General features: G+C 36.9%; 1 protein-coding gene and 1 long non-coding RNA gene across 3 annotated transcripts in view; one reads left to right on the top strand and one right to left on the bottom strand.

Annotated features, from left to right (window-relative positions):
• Positions 1 to 11,112, bottom strand: part of LOC121397064 — a 31,619-nt gene extending 20,507 nt beyond the window's left edge. The window contains exon 1 of the long non-coding RNA XR_005963402.1: positions 10,949 to 11,112. This is a non-coding gene — a long non-coding RNA (uncharacterized LOC121397064). The remainder of the gene's footprint in view (positions 1 to 10,948) is intronic.
• crx.L (cone-rod homeobox L homeolog) lies at positions 10,844 to 20,398 on the top strand. 2 transcript variants are annotated; one of them, XM_018228707.2, is made up of 5 exons: positions 10,844 to 10,983; positions 13,486 to 13,538; positions 16,570 to 16,787; positions 18,129 to 18,280; positions 18,596 to 20,398. In XM_018228707.2, the coding sequence occupies exons 3-5, from the start codon at positions 16,691 to 16,693 to the stop codon at positions 19,217 to 19,219; spliced, it is 873 nt and encodes a 290-aa protein (XP_018084196.1). In that variant the 5' UTR covers positions 10,844 to 10,983; positions 13,486 to 13,538; positions 16,570 to 16,690; the 3' UTR covers positions 19,220 to 20,398.
• Positions 20,399 to 20,713: the final 315 nt, after the last annotated feature.

Genomic DNA, 20,713 nt, shown 5'->3' with positions numbered 1-20,713 from the left:
ATGTTTTTTGCAATAAGTTTGTAAATGAACCATCAGGTACAATAAGACAGTATATGGGGCAGTTTGGAGTTGCAAAAAGGGGCTATTTATAAATGAATAGTAACATTAGCTATATGGGCCACTTAAGTAAAGCAGTGAAAGGAGTTATAGTGGAATATATGGAATGGTAGGAAGATTAATAAGGCAGGGTGTTACATATCAGTATATCTTTAAAAGGTAATTTATAGTTGGGCCAATAGCATGAGTTGTTGCCAGAAAACATAGGGAAGTTATATAAGACGGCTATAAGGAGCAATATGTTATAGGCAAGTGTATATATTTATATATATTGTTTCTGTGTGCCCAAATATCAATAACCTGTAAAATACATTACATAACTGGTGCTTAATCTCAGTAATTATAATCAATTCTAAGTAACATCAGATGTCACATGACCCACGGAAACTTGTTTTATAAAAATATTATACACACTGATTTAAATTATCAGAATAATAGAAGTCATCTAATAGTTCCATGACTGTATGAAATTTTTCAACTTTTGGCCTCATACCTTTTTATGGAGAGTAGTCGATATTGTGTGTGCTTCAACCACCTTATGTAACCTTGTGAGTTGGCTGCAAAGAGAGTTAAGGTGGCCATAGACGTAACAATAATGATCTTTCTTGGAAAAGATCTTTCCAAGAAAGATCGTTGATTTCAATACACACGTGTAAAGCTGAATCGTCAGATATACAGGTACAAACAATGGAATTCTACGTGTATCTGCACTACTCAGCACTAACAATGGCCGGTGTTTGGGTGCCTTCAAAGGCAGCCGATCAAAATTTGTTTTGTACGCAGTGTCAAGATGGCCTGGCGGGATACCGGGAAAAAACCCGGTGGGCCCCGACCCTCGTGGGCCCCCGCCGGGCCAGAACCCTTCGATAGATATTTCCAATCGCAAAAAAAACAATTTTTCCGGCGATGCGCAGCGCTGCCTGTGCGCCGAGCGCCGCTGTTGCTGGCCCGACGCGTCTTAGTAGGGGGGCAGTCCCCCCGGGCCCCCCAGTCCGACCCTGTTCGTACGATATTATCTGTGTGTCTATGGCCATCTTAAGCCCAATATGTTGGCTGGTTGTCTAACCAAGGGGCATATTTACATTGGAGATAAATATCTGGAGAGATTTCTGGAGATGTTGCCCATGGCAACCAATCAGAAATTAGATTTTAACAGCCACATATAAGTTAGAAAACAAAAGCAAAGATCTGATTGGTTGCAATGGGCAACAGAAATCTCTCCAGATATTTATCTCCAATGTTAGTAAACATGCCCCCTATGGGACATGCACACAATGGGAATACTTGTGAAAAAAATCAAGATTTATTGAAAAAATCTGAACACCAACTGTGCTCTTTCTCAAGGATAACAAGAAAGAGAAACGAGAATGAGAAAGAGCACAGTTGCTGTTCGAAATGTCGGATTTTTTCAATACATCTTGATTTTTTTCACAAGTATTCCCATTGAGTGCATGTCCCTTAAGGGATATGTTTACTAACATTGGAGATGGAAAGTATTCCCATTGAGTGCAGTATTATGTTACTTATTTTACCTTATGTACCATATATACATATAAATAGAGCACAACCTCCCAGTAATAGCTTTGGTTTCAGAATGAGTCGTTTGACACTCATGTGTATTTCTATATACCTATAATCTGTATTATATTTATTTTTTACACATTTGGAGAAATAATAGAAAGAGTGAATAGAGAGCAACGGGTGAAATTATGGAGGCTGATTTAAAAGAACAATATGGTGGGATATTCAGAGTGTTTAAATGCATTCAATACATTTAGTAGATCTATGGAGAAAAATGATAGGTTCTGGGTAGGAGTTATAGGGAGGTTAAGCAGATAAACAAATAAGAAGGGAGTGAAATTTTGAGCAGTAGCAGGGGTTAATGGGAAGCTTTATATCAAAAGTCAGATGGTGGTATGGAGCAATAGGAGGAGTTATTTGTAGGCTTTATGTGTCGAGTGGAGAGAGTGTTGTAAAGAGCAACAGTAGGAGTTATAGTGAGTGATAGTAAGAGCAATAGGAGTTATTTTTAAGCTTTATATGAAATGTTAGAGAGTGTTAGGGGGATGGAAGACTTAAATTATGAGGGTAGACTGTCAAGATTGGGGTTTTCTCTGGAAAAAAGGTGCTTGCGAGGGGACATGATTACACTTTACAAGTACATTAGATGACATTATAGACAAATAGCAGGGGACCTTTTTACCCATAAAGTGAATCACCGTACCAGAGGCCACCCCTTTAGACTAGAAGAAAAGAACTTTCATTTGAAGCAACGTAGGGGGTTCTTCACAGTCAGGACAGTAAGGTTGTGGAATGCACTGCCGGGTGATGTTGTGATGGCTGATTCAGTTAATGCCTTTAAGAATGGCTTGGATGATTTTTTGGACAGACATAATATCAAAGGCTATTGTGATACTAAGCTCTATAGTTAGTATAGGTATGGGTATATAGAATTTAATTAAAAGTAGGGAGGGGTGTGTGTATGGATGCTGGGTTTTCATTTGGCGGGGTTGAACTTGATGGACTTTGTCTTTTTTCAACCCAATTTAACTATGTAACTATGTAACTTGTATGGAGCAACAGGAGGAGTTACAAGGAATTATGGGAGCAGTTATAAGGGAAGTTATGAAGTCAGGAAAAAGTATAAATTGAGTAATGGAGTGGGTTAAAATGAAATGTTTTTGTGAAGGAAAGATGGGTTGGACAGGGAGTTTATATAAAGAAATATGAGATTATACAGGATATAATGAGGGCAATACAGCTAATGGATCACAAGCATCACAGACAATATAGATATTTATTGTATACAACTATAATCAGATATAAAGAGAGGTGATTAATGTTGCCTTATCAACAAGTGTTATATTGTTACTGTTAAAAATCTGTAGCACTTTATCCAAGGGCCAATCTCTGGTCAGTTTATTTCCCCTAGAGACAAATTAATGTCATCTCAAACTGAACCTAACTTTGCTATTTCTGAGCATGTTAACAGTGGAAGTCTTTTTGTATGGTGAATTTCAGATTGCCTGGTTCCCAGTGTGAATGGAGCAACAGGTCCAAGCTGCTGCTTCACAAAGTGTTGCCTTGTTTGCTGTTGTTGCCCCAGTTTGATGAGGAGTCAATCTTGATGGACAGATGGGGCTAATCTGCTTCCTTAATTAAAAGCGCGTGTTCTCTTGCGTCCAGGGATTAGGGTCCAAGGAACATGTTCCTTTCACCAGCCCTCCCTACAGCTTAACCCAGTGATTGCCACAACAGTCGACAAACTTCACAGGGCTCTTCATAACGCTAAACTTAGACTTAATTATTTCCAATTTCATGCTTTATCCTACCAAGGCCATACTTTCACTTAATCACTTTGTGTGCGTAGTCTGTGTTTACATGTATATATATATACACAGCATGCAGAGAGAATACAATGTTACATGAAGTTCTTTAATTCTTTAATTCTCAGAGAGAATATATTGTTACATGAAGTTCTTTAATCTGATCCACTAAATCAGAACCCTACTAGCTAAGTACAGTACATACAGCATTTCCTTAGAACCAATGTGTGTGTGTGTGTATATATATATATATATATATATATATATATATATATATATATATATATATATATATATATATATATATATATACCACTCCTGTGCTGCATGTGTTTTAATGAAATACAAATCCCTTTCTTTGCTAGCCACTTACAAAGCTTGCTGGGATCTGTAGTTCCAAAGCATAGTTTGGCCTGTTGTTACTGGCATAGGAAGGCTATGGTGCTAAACAGGAAAATAAAGAAGCATCAGAGTACTGTAGCATTTGTAGCTACTGAAAATAGCATGGCAATTAGACTATATGCTAAAGTCAATAATATGTAGCAGTCAATATTATCTAGCCCTTAAATGTGCTGCTATTTTTCTTGCAAAATGGGTTTATTCTGCTTCACTACACAAGAGGGAAATACATGTGAAACCAAATGGCAAGTAAATCAAACACAAAGTAGCAGCTTTGAGTTCAACACTTTTAAATGCTAAACCATCTCATTTAAATTTACAGTATTAAAATATATGAGATGCCCATCTGTGCAAGCACTAACATATCCAGGTTGCCTTATTGCAACCACGTCCTTGAATAGCTTGCAGAGGTTGTTTCATTGCTTCTAGTTTATATCCTCCTTGCCTTTACTATAAATTGTTGCATTAGAGGCAATTTGCTGGTTAATCCTCTTAAAACAAACAGATTTTTTTGAGATGAGTCAGGGTAGGCCTTAGAGTTAATTGTGCCACATGCACTATAGTGTGTACTAAATCTAGTTGGTGCTCTTTTCTTTCCATTTCTCTATTCTATCTATGGGTAGGCTCAAGTACTGAACTCAGTATGTGCAAATCACTATTCTCTGAGTTCCTAAATTGTGATGCTTAAAGAAATGAATGACTGCAGTTGAATGGGAGTTTGGGCAGTCTTGGGGTGAAAAACGTAGTTGCTCTTTTAGGGCAGTGGCACACGCAAGATTTGTTACCTGCGTTTTTTAGACGTGGCTGCGGGCAACAAGTTTTCCCGAAAATGCCTCTCCATTGCTGGCGTTATGTCCAACTGATCGCTTAATAGCCCAAAGTTGCCTCCAGAGGAAACTATATTATATATTTCTAAAAGCCCAGTTTGAAGGCCATATGGAGTGATATCTGCAGTAAACATTTATCTACACTAGATACTGGAACTATAGCAGGTTGCAATGTTTAACCTTGTTATAAGGTCAGGGGCACTGATCAAACAGGCCAAACAGAATATATTAGCATATATATATATATATATATATATATATATATATATATATATATATATATATATATATATATATATATATATATATATATATATATATATATATATATATATACATTGAGGCCCACTGTAATTTACTGTACAGTAATACATAGTAGGGGTCATTTATCAACACTGGGCAAATTTGCCCATGGGCAGTTACCCATGACAACCAATCAAATTGCTGCATTCATTGTTCTACTTGCAGCTGGCTTTAAGCTAATCACTGATTGGTTGCTATAGGTAACTGCCCATGGGCAAATTTGCCCAGTGTTTATTTAGCCCCATTGTTTTTTGTGCTTTGGTAATGACAGGGCCCTGTGCAATAAAAGGTTGCCTTATTTTAACATTATCAAATTTGCTAGCTACATACATATTAACAAATATTTCTACCTTCATATATTTACACACACACACACACACATATAATATACTGTATACTATAATATGCTGTTTGTAGCATATCATACTATAAAAATCCACTATATATACAGAATGTATACAGAGTAAGTAATACACAAGGGAAGTATATATACATAAACTATTTTATCTGTAATATTATTTATTTATATATATATATTAATAATGGTTTTCTAAATGCTGTAAAGATTTTCAACTGTTTCCTCAATACAGCTCAAATCTACCTTCTACAATGATTAAAGACTATCGCTTTTTTCCTGATATATGCTGTACACTTTTTTCACAGACTCTTTAATACCATCCTGCCCAGAGGTATCTGCATCCCCACATCAGCCTATCCTGAGTGTTCTGACAAATGCCAGAGGGGCTGCTGTAAGATGCCATAGTCACTATATATTGGGCTGGTGGGGAGTGGTTTGGGCCTCTCTGTACTTGAAATAACAGAGCCTATTTTGAATTCTAGTCTGTGCCTGCTTCCAATGCCCTCTCATATCTATGCTAATATGTAACCTTGTGAATCAGTGATCCCCAACCAGTGGCTCGGGAGCAGCATCCCCTAGGATGTTGATTCCAGTGGCCTCAAACTAGGTGCTTATTTTTTAATTTCCGGCTTTGTGACAGTTTTTGGTTGCTTATAGGGTTGAGGCCACAATCTCAAAAAAAAAAAATATTCTAAATATCTTCATTGTAATTGCAGGTAAATTTGTTGTACCGTGTTAGCCAGTAAAAATGTTACAGGGCAACCCTTTTGAAATAAAAAAATAACAAAAGTGGTATAAAGGTGATATCTTTATTGGCTAACTAATAATCATAGCAAGCTTTCAGAACATTTTAGTTCCTTTTTCAAGCTGATTACAATGAAGCTGTGGTGTTCTGTGGTATATATACAACATTCAGCTCATAGGTCAAATGACCAACAAAAAGGAATATCAATCTATGTGTGAGGTGTCAAAGTCATTTAAGAGGGGATCTGCAGATAACCTACAAGATAATGTGAGTCAAAGTGGCTGAGTATAAATTAGGGCTGAATTATTGGAGTGTAGAATAAAAGGAATTCCATATTATCCTGACATGTTGGTATTTCTGACCTGGTGCAGAAGTGGACTTCCTCTCCACCTGCAACACCAAGCCTTTGACATACCTCCGCTATATAGATGACATATTCATAATATGGACAGATACTGAACAAGAATTTATTCAAGACTTTGATCCAACTATCAATTTGAAAATGAGCTACTCTCCCACTCACATCCACTTTCTGGACACAACCATTCACATCAGGGAAAATACTATTCAAACTACCTGTTACGGTTGGCACCCTCAATCCAGAACCAATGCTAAGCACCCTGTTCACAGCTCTTGCTTTCGCCTTTAACAGCCGCCTTTCACCTAGCCCTCGGCTAATCGGATGCCGCCAGGTCTTAAAAAGAGAGGTGCCAAGCTAAGGGTTCTGGACAAGGAAAGGGGCACGAACGTAAAGCAAAGTCTTTGGGCAGAAGGTCACAGTACAAGGTGTAGACAGAAAGCATAGTCAAATCAGGCCGGGTCGGTGCAGGCAGAGTACAAGTGAAGTCATACATGCAAGGGTCAAAGCAGGAGATCAATCAGAAGGGATACGGATACAGTAGAGTTGATTACCAGGCAGGGTCAGGATACAGAAGTCAGAATCGTCAAAAGCAGGCAGGGGTCACAACAGGTATCAGAAAACAGACAGAATTGCAGACCAAAAGTACTAGGAACTCTGTTAGAATGATCCTATAACGGGCAATGTTTACAATTACAAAGGTCCCTTAAGTACTATTTGAAATTCGCGCCATTGCACGCTGACGTAAACACGCCAGTGCCAATGTGCACACAAATTGCGGAAATGCGCGCGCCCTAAGTGACCAGCAGTGAAGATGAAGAGGAGCAGCGTGGCAGGCGTCCCTGTCGATGGTGCGGCGGGCGTCCCCGCCGCATCACTAGACCACCAGGGCAGTAAGTTGTTACACTACCATATATCGAAAGCCAACGGACAAACCATCATATCTAATGTATGACAGCTTTCACCCAGACCACACTAAACACTCAATAATCTACTGCCAGGCTTTACAATATAATCGTTTATGTTCAGACACCGCTGAAAGTAACCACCACCTCAAAACACTCAAAGCAGACTTCATCAACAGGGGCTACAACCCCATGATTGTAGATCCAACATTCATGTAGCCACCAGGATTCCCAGAAGTCACCTTCTACAATATAAACAAAAACCTGAAATAAATCAGGTTCCCCTAGTGGTTACATACAATCCACAACTAAGGACCCTCCGAAAAATAGCCAGAGATCTACAAGGTACACTTCATAAGGATGAGAGGCTCAAAATCATATTTCCGGACCCACCCCTTCTAGTATTCAGACAGCCTCCCAACCTAAAGTCACTAATAACAAGAAGTGTCTTATTGCAAAAATGGAGCATATCCATGTGGCAAAAAACAATGCAAAACCTGCCTACACATCCTGACTTCAGACAAAATACCAATTCCAGACACATTAGAGGAATACAGCATCCATGGTCACTACAACTGTTCTTCTTCCAATGTAGTGTACTTAATACAATGCACTAAATGCACAGCAGGGGGACTATATATAGGAGAGACTGGGCAAAGCCTGAGAAAGAGAAATACACACCACCGATTCACTATAACCAATAAAAAACTGGACACACCAATAGGAAATCATTTCAATGGCCCTCCATAAAGGATTTAAGAATTTTTTTCTTGAGTGCAATTTTAAAACAGACAATGAAAGAAAAGTGTGGGAATACAAATTAATGAAAACTTTCAGTTCTCTGAAGAAGGGACTAAACCTGGGCCTTGGATTTATGGCTAATTATGTGGACTAAGAAAGGACTTCACCAGGTCAGAAATACCAACATGTCTGAATCTGGACTAAGAGATCATATGGAATTCCTTTGTTTCTACACTCCAATAATTCAGCCCTAATTTATACTCAGCCTCTTTGACCTACATTATCTTGTACCTTATCTGCAGACCTATGAGCTGAATGTTGTATATACCACCGAACACCACAGCTTCATTGTAATCAGCTTGAAAAATTAACTAAAATGGTCTGAAAGCTTGCTATGATTATATTAGTTAGCCAATAAAGGTTTTTTTTTTATTTATATAAAAGGGTTGCCCTGTAACATAAATATCTTCATCAAAGATGAAAACTTGCCACTCCACCTTATAGAGAGTATGACACGTTAGGTGAATTAACTTTGCACATTCACATCTTTTCACCAGTTTTGTGTATATTTGACTAGTTAGAGAAGGATAAAATTCACACTTCAGTAAATAGTAACCCTATTTTGGAATGAGAAAACTGACGGAATCCCCTATTACTACAGCAAAACTGGTATCAAGCATAAATCCTCCAGCAAATAATCTCTTGTTACTGAGCAAATGGTGTGTTACCAGTACCCATTCCTAGATATATACAGCAGAACCCCCATTTACGTTTTTCAAGGGACCAGAAAAAAATGGTGTGAAATCCAGGAAAATGTATTATGCATAATATATATGTGGGCCACAAAACATAACTACACTATGGTGCAAGGGTTGTGACTAACTCAGGCCCCTGGAGCTGTGTGGGTCCTCATGGGCAGAACAAAATAAAATTACCCTTTAAGGGGGTAAATGTAATGGGAACGAGACAACAAACAATTCAACACTTAACGGTGACTGGGGATTTGTAACTGTAACTTCAATAGTCATTTATAAATGTGTTTAAAGAAAGAATACTGATTTTTAGAATTAAAATATAATGTGACAATTTCACCAAAAACCTTCTATTTACATTAGGTGAATCCTAATCTAGCCCTTTAATGCTGACGCTGTTATTATGATCTTTCAGAAAAGTAATTTACAGTAGCTGTATTTTTAGAAAGACATAAAACACAGGCAAGGGGTTAGGTTTGCTGGAAGTGTCTATCTCATTGTTTACTGTGTTTATCTGTACAGTTGTCCTCTCACTGTATTTCTTTTTTCTTGGGATGCTGTGATTTCATAGCGACATATTTATCAGGCATAACAGAACTCAAGACCTGATACTGCTAAGAAAGTTTTGTCTAAATCAGCTACCATCTATTAAAAGTAACCTTCTCTCTGCAGATCATCCATATAACAACCAGGGCTGACAAACCATTGCTTTACTTGAATTATATGACGTGACTTGTAAGACAGTACACTGTGGGCTGATTTAAATCCAATGCACATGTATATACAGGTATGGGGTCAATTTTCCAGACATCTCCAAATTACCCATTTGTCATATCCCCTAGAGTCCTACTCTTTTTTTTTGTTTTTTTGCCTTGTACCGGATGATGAGTAAGCTAGCACACATCTATACTGATGGCACAACCATCCACAACATATATATCAATATGTTATTATTATTTTGTAGCTTTAAGTCATGGCGTGCCAAATAATCAAAAAATCCCATATCTGGAAAAAAACAGAAAATAACCCATAACCCAATAATCCAGATGATACATCCAATACCTGTATATCATGTAGTTTTCATTATGAATATATTTTTATATACATAGTGAGAAAAACAAAGTGGTCTAGAACACAATTATAGTTGAAGTTTATTAACACAATAATGTGGTCCAGGTACGCCAGCCCCAGACCCACAGCTCAAAGGAGTGGACAAACTGTAACAATGCACAAAGAAATAGGCAACGGGCAGTCTGACAATACATATATAAGTGGTATAAATTATGGTATAAATAACGATGCCAATAAAGATTGCCATTGTCTAGTTTTTTTGCATTCTTAAGCAGCATAAAATAGCCTCGTAATAATGGACGAAACAAATGCTAAATGTATTATTTAAGTATGATTTAAAAAATTATTTAAATTTAACCAATGTTTTTTTTTTGGAGTTAGGAGAAAGTTAGGCCCACACGGGAGGGTTTTGAGCAAGTTTCTTCACGTTATGGGATATTTAATGCAGAAAATACTGGGGTGCAGAATGGGTTTATAGTAGTAGACTGGGAGTGTATTTCAGTTTTGGGTTACACAAAGGGTTGATACTGTAATAATAAAGGTGAACGGGGTAGGAAAACAGGGTTTTGATCAAAGACAGGAAGGGTATACAGTGTCTGCCAATGCAAACAATATCCTCTACCAGCACCTATCTATTCCAGATGGACACCCACAAGTTATAAGTAGCGACCACCTGCCTTTAGCGTTGCACTGAGATGGGGGACCAGATTGGTCCACAGGGACATCTGTCTTTCCCCCAGGCCTTGCTAGGGAGCCAACGTGTCAGCATCCCGTCTAGAGGGATAAGCACTAATTGGTCCCGGCATGTCATAGCAGGATTAAGTTGACACACTCAGCACACGAGCCAAGATGGGCATCCTGACAATGTCACCTCCATCCTAGTATATTCTCCCTCCTCCAAAGCTACTCCACCCCCCTCACCCCAGCCACTGCCACACTCCTCATATTAACCAGTGAAATTCATACAATGCCCCATGACATCACAACCCCTTCGGCTTAAAGATGGATACCCAACTATCTTTGGTGATACTTATTTCCTTTTGACACCCGCCTTGTAGCGTCCCATGCTGCAAACCCTCCAAGCCAAGTGACAAGCCCAGCTCTACCTGCACTCCTCGCTCCTCGTCCTCTCTTCTCTGAGGTAAGGATCCGATTCTCGTTCCCCTTCCACTTTTCTATCCGCAGGATATCTGATCCAGATTTAAAACAGAGAGGTTTAGCCATCCTGATAAAATTATGACTAATGATTTAAAGTCCTTACCCCTGATAATACAGCTCTACAGCTCTGATCTAGATTAACTTCTTTCATGTTGGGGTCAACAGAGTGGGATAGAAACAAAACCCAAAGGTTACTTATTCAGATAAATTTGTTTTCCAGATGAAGATCCAGATATATATAGAAGAGATCTTTTAGAAAAGTTCCTCTACACTCTAGAAATTCAAAGCATATAAAAACAGCGGAGATAGATAGATAGATAGATAGATAGATAGATGATAGATAGATAGATGAATATTTTAAACATTAGTTCATTTATAGTATTAATGTAGATTAATATATTTTAGAGAAATAAATTAAAGAGACAGATGGATATATGAATAGATACGATAGATAGATAGATAGATAGATAGATAGATAGATAGATAGATAGATAGATAGATGTTAGATAGATAGATAGATAGATAGATAGATAGATAGATAGATAGATAGATAAAAGATAGATAGATGATGATAGATAGATAGATAGATAGAAAGAAAGAAAGAAAGAAAGAAAGAAAGAAAGAAAGAAAGAAAGAAAGAAAGATAGATAGATAGTGAATAAAGATGAGAGAAGTAGAACTGTCTCTGGGTAAAGGCACCCTCTGACATGCCAGTTTAATTGATACCTGTGTTAATTCCTACCCTGAAGAGATATTTTATTGTTCTATAAAGTTTCCAGTAAGACAACGCCTAGCCTTTCTTAGAGGCATTTCCATATTTTCCTTTTCAAACGGGATTGTTTTATTTATATATTTTTTTATATTTCTGGATTTGTTTTGTATTATTTTAAAATGAATGCACACCAGGAAAATGAAATGCTGCCATAATTCATAACATAGAACAAAAGTTTTGAGATTCTATTGGATACAAAACACCAAGACCGAGAGTAAAGGGCTTAGTGTTTACTGCAATATTAACTGCATGTTGACTTACACCTGCTTTCAGATACATGTGCTTTTTTCTTGTTCTCTAACAAGGCATCTAATAGACTGCAGGTTCATCAGTGCGGGGATATGCTTCTAGTAAAGATACAGTCTGCAAATATTTTAGCTTTATTGATATAGTTTCAACTTGCCTCATCCCAGTGAAGTTTTATTGGCATTTTTGTGTTTTTATGCATAACAGCAGAGGCCCCAACATGTTGCTAACAAAGAATTATGGGTGTTTTTAATAAGAAAGCACCATTGGCAAAGGATTTGTCATTACGATATACACCGCTGACTCAATTCAGTGAGTTCATATTCAATGGGTGGACTTGTGACATGCAAATCTTCCTTAGCAAGGAAAGCATGCAACACGGAACTGGGGCTCATATCATGCTTATTCATGTGGGATGTGAGGCAACCTTTGTTATAAGTAAGTGCGAACTTCATCTTGAGCTTGTTCTATAACTATATTGGAAAGTTGTGCACAAGCATTCAAGATGCTTGTAATATATTTATCTTCTGGGACTGGGTGGTTAATATTCATGCATAATATTGCCAGCATAATACTGGTACCCCATCCCAAGCAGCCTGTATGGATAAATTACAAATAATATTTAGTGGAATAAGAAAGTCAAATTTAACAAGCCCTACAATTTAATAAAATGATAGAAACTAAAGCTAATAGGGAAATGATCAATCCATACCATATAGGTTTTTAGGAGGTATGCAAGGTTTATGTTCAACTGAATGAAAATGTAGCTCTTGTAAAGGGGGTAAAATGAATTTCAATGCAACACAGATCCATTTAATCTTATTTAAAAGTGTGTAAGGGGACTCTTCAGCTTGTGTCTACCATCAGTTCAGTTTTAGGTGAAATCACCAACTAATCTGTTCAGATCTCTGACAAATAGGACCTCTGGGATGAGTGGAAATAATAGAGGAGATGAAGCACTGGATTTCCCAGGGGCCTGGGACATTGATATACCCGTTTGTTTAGCAGAGACCCCTTTATACACAATACACAGACAGACTGCATAGTTACACATTTATAAAACATTTAATTGAATTTTTATTTAGTAGGCCTGATACAGTTGGCTGGATGTGTAGATAAAGGGTTAATATGCCCTAATTCCACATACAAGGCTCTATTATTCCGAGAGAAATTAATCCCAATGTGATTGAACAGTTCCCAAATTTAGTAAATCAGGCCCCCTGTTAACTCTTAGACCGCCTACAGTGAATGTGTAAGTGGGACAGTTTAGCAATTGTTCTTTCTGGGAATATAATCCTGAATACTTGTTCTTAATAGGGTCAAACTGTTTTTGTTTCACTAGGGGTTTAATGGGACTTGTGCAGATCATGCAAATCTCCTTACCACAACTCACTGCTCCAAACTCCACTCCATAAGAAAGTTATGGTTAGTGTGTCAACATAAATGGGATTTTGTGTTTTGTTGCAGAAAACAGCAGGACTGCATATTAGATTCACTGTGGCTGAAACTGCTGCTAATTGGTAAGTACCAATTATATGGGTAGAGCATTGTTCCCTAGATCTCTATGTCTGCCACATATTAGTTCCACACCAAAAACTGTTCTCAGGCCTCTTTACCCAGCAAAAACTGTTTAATCTGTTTCACAGAATTGATGGTTTGTCAGACAAGTAAACAATACTAAATGATCAAGAAAAAAGCAGTCCAAAATAGATACAATTAAACTCACATGGACACTGCCTTGTTCAAGACAATGTGAAGAGGAACAGGGTTATACAAAATAATAGCTCAATTTCTTTTTTATTAAAATGCATTAATTAATATCACAGTTTACTCAGCTCTTTTTATTTATTTATTACTTGGGCTCCTTGTTTTTTTTTTCACAACCTAAAGGCTCACTATGGGCAGCTGGAGCAGAATGGATTGCTAGTTGTGACTACTGAATACTGAAATCCATATCTTGTATGAATGTTTTTACTGCTTGGTTTATAATAAACTATCCAATATAGGTGTTAGTATTAGTGTCTAAGACTAATATTTAATTTATCAGGGCATTTCCAGAAAGCTACATTAGAGACACAATATCCTATTAAATTATTTGTAACAATTGTCATATACTATTTCTCTGTATGCATGGCTTTCTGAACATGCCAATGGATTTGTTGGGTGCACAGATTTTCCAGTATGCAGCATTAAAATAAAATCTCAATACTAAAAGTATGTATGTATATATTTTTTGATATACATATGTACATACACAGCAGTGTACATTTTTAATTCATTATTATTAATCTTTTTGTCAGTTTCACCTCACAGATATTAGGCCAGTTTGGGTATAAATAATTTCACAGTTCAATAATTGACCTGTGTGCAGAGTTTTCTTTGTAGACAGTTATGGACTAATCTAGGGATCTGCAGTCTATATGTAAAATACCCATTGCCCACATATCAACATCCCTAAGCAGAGAGGTTTTCTGCAAAAATGACAAAATAATTCAAACTAATGTATTTTTAGGATAAAAAAAAACAATTATTTTATTACTTTATATGGCCGACTGGATTTTAGAACTAACAATTAACAGGATGTTAGAGGAGACATGGACCTCACACCCATTAATGTTTGTGCTTTACAAAGTGGAAACCCAGCCTTGGATTTCAGTAATTGAAGATAATTGACCATATGACGGGTTGGGTCTGTCTGCCTCACACTCCACCAGCAGACAGATCTTCTAACTTACTGGTACACAATGTTTCACTAAACAGTGGGAAGTAATTAGCTACCTGTTAGTGTTAATGACAACTTAATTATATCTCAAGGAGCAGTGTATTATGGCAGGTCAGCTTCACACTAATTACAGTCAAATATGTGGAATGGATGCTCTGCCATTTTGTGCTGATGTCTGTAATGCTTTCATATGTTAATTGCAAATTGCTACAAAATATTCACAAGTCCACAAGCCATCAGTGAGTGATAGAAACCAAGATGTATGAACCAGAGAAGGAAATGGTGCTCCAGATAAAATGATCACTGCCATGATACAGAAATTAGTATTATAACAACCCAACCTCTATAAAAGGCTACAATCCTTTGTTTAAAAAAATTGAAATCTCACCCACTGCTATTTCAATAGGAATGATTTTCTGAGCCATAAATATAAAATTCCATGTGCATCTTTTACTTATACTGATATTACTGCCAACTATTCTTGTATTTATATTTTATATAACATTATTATCACTGATGAAAAGTTCATTGAATTTTATAAGTAACGTGATGTTTATGTTTGATATATAATCACAGTAAAAGTCCTTATGTGACTGTTTGCCATGGCTCACTTTTGCTATACTGTGTGAACAATCTATCCTAAAAAAGGTAAATTATCTGTACTGGAACTTAGTTCACATGTTTCCCATTAAATGGGTAAATATTATCCAGGCATACCATTCATGTCATGAAAAAATGTTAAACGGGACATCAAATGCACTAAAAAATAATTTAATATAAACTGTAAAGTCTTGTGCTTTTTTCCTAAAATGCCTCTGCAAGAACAAGCCCCAGGGAAACCCGTCTGGAGGGGGCACAGATAATCATTTAGAAGCTTTTCTCCCAGATGTTATCCTAATGAAGCTGCTCATCAGATTCCTCTATCTCTGTTTACCTAATTAGCACTGTATTAACACACCCTTGGTGATAGTCATTGACGCCCAAACAAAAAGGTGTAATAGGATATTAGCTGGGGACACATCACCCATTTTGCCCATGCTAAATAAACTCTTTGTGTTATCCAGAACCCCATGAGTGTCCATTGTCCTGTATCATTACCCCCCTGAGGATCACACTGTATAGAAGTAAATTTGACTTTCAATAGTAGGAGCTGGAGAAGCATTCGAGGGTTGATTTATTTGCAATCTACACCATCAAATGTAACCAAAGTAGTTTGAGACAATAGGAATCCCTTTACAATGGTTTTGTAATGCTCTGGGGAGCACAAGATTTCCCTAATATTTTAAGCAGAAAAATACATGTATCCTTCGTAGGAACATATAAAATAAAAAATGTCTTTTTATGGTGGGCAGTGGCCTTGATTTGTTATGTTATGGTTCATTAGAACCTATTATTATGAGGTTATTAGGGACAATTATCAAAACAATATGATATGTTATCAGAGATACCATCTTATCTAAAACTGGAACTATTTACCTCTTGATAAAGTCTTTGTTATAATGAAACTTGGTGGGCCAATGGATTCATTTTATTTTCTCAGATATTGTGTTTCTCCACCCCAATGGTTTGTTATATCTCCACCTCACAATGGGGGAGGGAGAGCAGGCAATGTTTGGGGCAGCGAATGGGAGGTATGTGGGAGGAGCATCCTTGGCTTAATTAGTCAGTGGTCTGAAGAGGGACCTTAAACAATCTGGTCTCACCTGCAATTAGTTTCTGTCCCAGCCTTGGACTACTGGTATAAGACACAGTTGAGCACAAAGTACCATCCTTTGCATCTTCGATTAGTTTAGTGGAGTGGATCTCAGATTTTGATGTGTACTTTACAGATTCAGCTGAGAAAAGACCTCTATTCGGATCAACTGAGAATAAAGAAACTCTAATCTGAGGCTAGCATACCAAAAAAAACCCATCAAGTTTATTGAAGTCCCTTGATACTTGGTCACTGAAATGATGTCCTACATCAAACAGCCTCATTATGCAGTCAATGGACTAACCTTAGCTGGTACTGGAATGGACCTTCTGCACTCAGCTGTAGGATACCCAAGTAAGTTTTTATTATTTCATTTAGTATTACAATGAATTTTCTTCAGAATTACTGTAGTTGGGTATGATGCTAGAATATCTATCTGCATTTTCTTTTTCAAAATATGTTCAGTGTAAGGAACCAGTTTTATTGAACAATATAACAATTATATATAACAGTCCTTATGTTAACATTGCATTAAGTTTTACTTATTAATAATTAAACAGGGACTGTTAAATACGATCAGACTTAGATGTAGAATTTTATTAGCCATGTTTGAATGCAATAAATTCCTTTACATTTTTTTATAAAATTAATTAACTTAATAAGAATCACTTAAATGTTTAAATGAATAGTAAATAGCCGAACCACTCTTCATAGTTTTTTAAGTACTTTTGAATTAACATATTTTGTCCAAGATCAAACTTTATTTATAGTTTCATTTATTGTTTATTTTATATTACTGCACAGCACTGTGGAGCTTGTCAGTAAAACAATATCAATTGTATGTATATATAAGCACAGTGAGGAAAACAATGAAAACCAAATTGGAGGCCAGGCTTTATAATTCTACAAGCATTTCCAACAACCTGATAATTCTACATTAAAAAGTATCATGCCCTGAATTTCAATTCAGGTAAATCACGTAAATAAAATAAGGTTGTATAGCCAACTAAACAAGGGTCCTACAATGTCTCAGTGATGCTTCATTTAAAAGCTATTCAAGCACAAATGTTTTATCTGCAACACAAATTAGGCCTTTTGTTGATTAAGTTGAACACAGCTAAGAAAGTTGAAACAAAGCTATAATACATATGATCTAATTCCTTACATCAGTGAAGGCATGCACAACCTAAAATTAAGATATTAATTATCGCATTAGTTAAATCACAACATTTAGGTTCATTGAATAGTTTCTAATAGTTTTATGTAGCTGCATACTGATGAAATTGGTTCTAAAATAATTTGAGGACATTTTGCAACGAACATGAGGAAGCATGTAGATGAGCAAGTACCTCCATGTGCCACTGTCCTTATACTAAATTATAAACTGATCTTCCTTAGATGTTATGGCACAATAATATGCAGGAAACTGCCTTAGAGTATGTGGTTACTTACATTCTAACTTCCCAATGTCTCTGTAATGTAAAGTAGTTATCCCTTCCCGATGTCTCTGTAATGTAATTGTTATCCAATATTTCCATAATAAAAATAAAACATTTGTTTTATAGCCTATTAAGTATTTTTTTTAATACAGATTAGGTCATTTTTGAACATCTAGCTAAGATATACTTAGCACAATATGAATACCGCAAGCACTGTAAATATCTTTACTAATTAAAATCTCAATTTCCCCCTCAGCAAACCCACGGAAACAAAGAAGAGAGAGAACAACTTTTACCAGGGCGCAGCTGGATATTTTGGAATCCCTCTTTGCTAAAACACGTTACCCTGACATTTTTATGAGGGAGGAGGTGGCTCTAAAGATAAATTTACCAGAATCCCGAGTGCAGGTAAGATATGAATGATTGATTACTGACAGTCCTAATTTTTACCATCTAGTATACTATTTCCTCTATACTGTATGTCCAGATTCATTGATGGCCTACACTGGAGAATGTAGGCTTTTTTACTATAGGTAGGGGGACACAACAGGCCAAACATTGCACCCTTTAGTAAGTGCAAAACCCAGCACATGGCACTGTTTGCATCACTCATAGTATACATTAGTATGATGCTTTAATCGTTGCTATTAATTTAATAATAAATAATAATTTTATTATTTAGTAACCCCTTTATGTTTTTCTTCCTCTTTTTATGTGCTGCAGGTCTGGTTTAAAAACAGAAGGGCAAAATGTCGCCAGCAACAACAGCAGAGCACTGGACAAGCTAAGCCTCGACCAGCTAAGAAGAAGACATCCCCTGCCAGGGAGACAAACTCAGAGGCAAGCACCAATGGGCAGTACAGTCCTCCTCCTCCTGGCACTGCAGTTACCCCTAGTTCCTCAGCTAGTGCAACAGTGTCCATATGGAGTCCAGCCTCCATTTCCCCGATTCCAGATCCTCTCTCTGCTGTGACTAATCCCTGCATGCAGAGGTCAACTGGCTACCCAATGACCTATAGTCAGGCCCCTGCTTATACTCAGAGCTATGGAGGATCTTCATCTTATTTCACAGGGCTGGACTGTGGATCCTATCTGTCTCCTATGCACCCACAACTCTCTGCTCCTGGTGCCACCTTGAGCCCAATTGCCACACCTACAATGGGTAGCCACCTCAGCCAATCTCCGGCATCCCTTTCTGCCCAGGGATATGGAGCTGCCAGTCTTGGCTTCACCTCAGTGGATTGCTTAGACTACAAGGACCAAACTGCTTCATGGAAGCTTAATTTCAATGCCACTGACTGCCTTGATTATAAAGACCAGAGCTCATGGAAATTTCAAGTCTTGTAAATCTGATCAAGTCAAAGCCTCATTTTCAGCATCCTTCACTTCAGCATCAACTGTGCTTCATATTCCAGCTCTAAGAGTGTCTGGATTGGAAATCTAATAATGGAACAAACACAAAAACATTTATAACTTTATGGCCTTTTGCCATTTAATCTTTTAGAACAAATTGCATGTACAACTCAACAGTTTGAACCTACACAATGTAATTTCTTCTAAAAACTCAGCACACAAAGTTAATTTACTCATTTCCATTATTAAAAACGTACAATGACAGCAAATGTAGGGGAGATCATTAAAAGCACTTTGGATTGAGGCTATGATAACACAGTCCTCACTCCTTCATCTTGTTGTTGATTGGGAAATTTCTTGTGATAAAGTAAACTTCAGGTTATCAGCATCAAACCTGCTTTGCTGAACATTTTGCTTGTTCTTCCCCAGCCACCAAAGATTTTTCAGTAATCTCTGGAGTTAAAGTACTCTCAGTAATCTCTGCAGTTAAAGTATTCTCCAGCTATCTACCAAAGTTTCAAAATGAGAAGTGAATCAACACAGCCATCCTTTGTCCTTCATGTTACAATTACTTGACCTCCGAAAATATCTGATCACCTTCACAGGAGGTTCAAAAGATGCATACCAGCCACCTGCTGCAAAACCTGTATTTGAACCCCTACCATAAATGAAAAATTATGAAAAGTATTCTGCTCTGTCCACTTAAGGACACAATGCCTGAACTTGAGGAAAGACTCACAACCAGTACAAAGGCACAGCCCTCTTTAGATATGGGAATCCAATCTAGCTGAAGACTTAGACGGCTCTTCATGTACTAGAGCTAACACAATCACTGTAGTTCATTACAAGCATTGCACATTTATTTGAACAAACATAAACTCAAGACTCACAACTAACCAATGATATTTTTGAATGGAGTTAATTTATTTTATAAAATGTTTCTACCTACCCACCACTGTATGATTTATCATACCATGGAATCCTATAAATGAGAAGTGTTTTTCCGTGTTGTGCTTTCGTCTTTGTGTTGACTAGCATAGTCCTATGTAGGGGTTTGTGTCTGTTCCGCCGAATCAGTACAAACTTTCTCTTAGTTCTGTAATATTAATTAATTAATGTTGTGACAAAAAATATAAATGTGCAAAATATTAAAATTATTGTGTTAAACCACAATCTGCGAGTTTTTTTTCTGACAAACACTTACAAATGCTGAAGGTCTGGAGTCAGATTTTAAGTCAAGTACTTATTTTGACTAATGCAAAGCAATCAAGACTTACATAGTTTGCTGTCCAGACTCCTTAAAATATGACCTACTATAAGGGTATATTAACAATGGTATAAGGGGCATAAATATTATTTATTTTATTGTTTTAAGCCATCCACTACCACCACCACAAATATTTGTTATAGCTGGGAACCAATAATTAAATCTCTAAAAGGGTAATATAATAAAAGTCGGTAAAGAAAAACTATTCGCAATGCCAAAAG

This window comes from Xenopus laevis, chromosome 8L, assembly GCF_017654675.1.
Source record: "Xenopus laevis strain J_2021 chromosome 8L, Xenopus_laevis_v10.1, whole genome shotgun sequence".
NCBI classification, from domain to species: domain Eukaryota; kingdom Metazoa; phylum Chordata; class Amphibia; order Anura; family Pipidae; genus Xenopus; species Xenopus laevis.
The sequence above is the reverse complement of the archived record's forward strand: the minus strand, read 5'-3'. Positions and strand labels throughout refer to the sequence as shown.

Bases quoted from the DNA above. Each gene is read 5' to 3' on its own strand.
- crx.L (XM_018228707.2), top strand. From the start codon at position 16,691: ATGATGTCCTACATCAAACAGCCTCATTATGCAGTCAATGGACTAACC. The intron at 16,788-18,128 runs GTAAGTTTTTAT...TTTCCCCCTCAG, and splicing joins CTCAGCTGTAGGATACCCAA to CAAACCCACGGAAACAAAGA. The intron at 18,281-18,595 runs GTAAGATATGAA...TATGTGCTGCAG, and splicing joins TACCAGAATCCCGAGTGCAG to GTCTGGTTTAAAAACAGAAG.